This window comes from Berghia stephanieae, chromosome 14 (assembly GCF_034508935.2).
Source record: "Berghia stephanieae isolate SIO BIC M18660-M18661 chromosome 14, UCSD_Bste_1.3, whole genome shotgun sequence".
In the NCBI taxonomy this organism is placed as follows: Eukaryota; Metazoa; Mollusca; class Gastropoda; order Nudibranchia; family Aeolidiidae; genus Berghia; species Berghia stephanieae.
In genome coordinates, this window is record NC_088373.1 from 12440772 (window position 1) to 12443271 (window position 2500).

Genomic DNA, 2500 nt, shown 5'->3' on the forward strand with positions numbered 1-2500 from the left:
CAGCAACACTTAACATGAAGAACGTGACATGACGCCTGTTCGGCGATAGTACATTTTTTCGGACAGAGACAACGTTGTTAACGATCGGGTACTCATTTTACACCTGAGTACGGTGAGAGAATGTGAATAAAGAGCCTTCTCCGAGGACTCAACTATGCGCCGAACGAGGCTCGAACCCAGAACCTTCCGATCCAAAAGCGAGTGTCATATCATTAGACCACATAGCCGTACAAGTTACTTGTCTGTAATCCTTTTTTATATCAACACTTCTGTGATAATAGTTGCTGTCTACAGTCAGGTATTCATTCACATCTGAGTCGAGTGGGGTTACCCTAATGTTTGTAAATTGCCTTTTATCCAATATTGAACACAACTCCGGGATCAAAGATCTGTAATATCATTGTCACCTATCCAGTCACTGGCCACGCTTATAATTTATTAAATTCAATATGAGTGCCCTGATCAACAGCCTTCACAAAATCTCAGGTTTGAGAGATTTTGACAAAGTGAGAGTGATCTTCATCGATCGATATTTATTGGAGGACCATTTTTCTGGTCAAAAGTTGTCCAAAGTACGACAGTATTGGTGTTATATCTCGATGTTAAAGTATTGCTGTTAGCTTGAAACTTCTTATAAAGCGCTTTGAACACATTTAGTGGAACATGCTCTACATGAAGGTTCGAATTTGTTTTTTTCAAATCAGACTTTATGGATGACGCTGTAACTCGGCGGGACTTAATAGATTTAATAGTCAATGACTAACCGTGGTAAAGGTAACAAGTTTCTATTCATGTCGTGTGTGTGTGTGTGTGTGTGTGTGTGTGTGTGTGTGTGTGTGTATTGAACCCGTGACCTCAAGAAGTCGGGGAGAAGTGGCTCTCGATAAACTAGAATTTGAAGCGACCTTTTTTTGGGGGGTCGTGGATAGCTCATGCGGGAGAGTCACGATCTCCCCGGCCAGGCGGAGTTGTCGTACCAGTAAGGTCGCGGGTTCGAGCCCCCATCGCCGCCGCGAAGTTTTTATTCTCTGTTGTCTTCTGGCACTTTCCTACTCACTTCATTTCTTATTAATGTCGCATGGAACTTTCACGGAATCTAAAGAGATTCAGCTACCCTTTTATTGTAGGGTGATAAAATCCGCTTTGAAGATTTTTTTAAACCACTTCCTAATTGGATTCAGTAGTCTGATGTCACGCCGCCCGGCAACGGCGGCCATCCTGGTTCTAAACAAAGAAAATCATTACTTTTTATTCTTCATGCTGGCTAGAACTTTTCATAAGTCTTGTGATCAGAATGTGTAAAAGTCAAAACATGATCAAATTTATGGGGTTTTTTTCTCCTCTGGATACACTTTTATGCTCGCCGGAGCAATATTTCATACGGGCGTTCACCATTGTTCCGATAGTTTAGAGCCAGTGTTACTAAGTTACCATGCGTCATTAGGAAGGAAGTGACGTTACGACTGTTGAAGCGTATTCAGGAGCTTTATGCATTGACAATATTATAACAAAATAAAACCAAATAGATGATTGGATTGGTAATGGTGATGATGATTGTGATATTGATAACAATAATGACAATGCTTTGCTGCTGCTGCTGCTGCTGCTGCTGCTGCTGATGATGATGATGATGATGATGATGATGATGATGATGTTGATGATGATGATGATGATGATGATGATGATGATGATGATGATGATGATGATGATGATGATGATGATGATGATAATGATGATGATAATGATATACCTTATATTGAAAGTATCCCACTTTTGCGTTTCCTTTTGCGTCTTTTGGAATACATCGGTCAAAGCCCTTCAAATCAGTGAAACGAGATTTTCTAAAAAATAAAATAAAAGTTTGCAAGTAAACAGCGTTCTCCGCAGCAAACACCATGCTCTTTGCGCCTTGCATTATCTTTCTTATTTTCTGAAGTTAGAAGAGCGCACTTAGAACAAATTAATAACACAAGCCTTGAAGTCTGTTAGGCTGACCGATAATCTAGAGGTTTGATGTTCAATTCCCAGTCGAGAAAAACTGAATTTTTGGGATGTTTTTCTTTGTTGTATTTTTCTTTCACTCTTTGTCTGGCAAAATTTCATAAACAATTTTTCAGATCTTATATTAGAACAACGTTTATGCAACATATACCACAAGGCCTGCAGTCTGTTAAGCGTTAGTATTGGACATTCAAAGCGGACTGCTAGGGGATGTTACATTTTTTTCGGACAGAGACAACGCTGTTAACGGCCATTTTACACCTGAGTATGGTGAGAGAATGTGAGTAAAGAGCCTTCTCCAAGGACTCAACTATGCGCCGAGCGAGGCTCGAACCTATCCGATCCGAAAGCGAGTGTCAATCCACTAGACCACATAGCCGCCTTTGTAAATAGAAGATTACTTTTTGTCCTTTTAGTGCTGCAGGAACCGGGATAAACCCAAATCATTCATTTTAAAGGTATGACTTTGTATTGAAGGACGTTCTACTACTCACATGCA

At 40.2% G+C, this 2500-nt stretch overlaps 1 protein-coding gene across 1 annotated transcript in view; it reads right to left on the reverse strand.

Moving 5' to 3' along the window:
* The window catches only part of LOC144959744 (uncharacterized), a 6938-nt gene that overhangs the window by 1463 nt on the left and 2975 nt on the right, over positions 1-2500 (reverse strand). Inside the window, exons 3-4 of the mRNA XM_078892457.1 lie at positions 2496-2500; positions 1751-1841 (exon numbers count right to left, since the gene is read on the reverse strand). The exon at positions 2496-2500 is cut by the window's right edge and continues 138 nt beyond it. Coding sequence (XP_078748583.1) covers positions 1751-1841; positions 2496-2500 — 96 coding nt within the window. The remainder of the gene's footprint in view (positions 1-1750; positions 1842-2495) is intronic.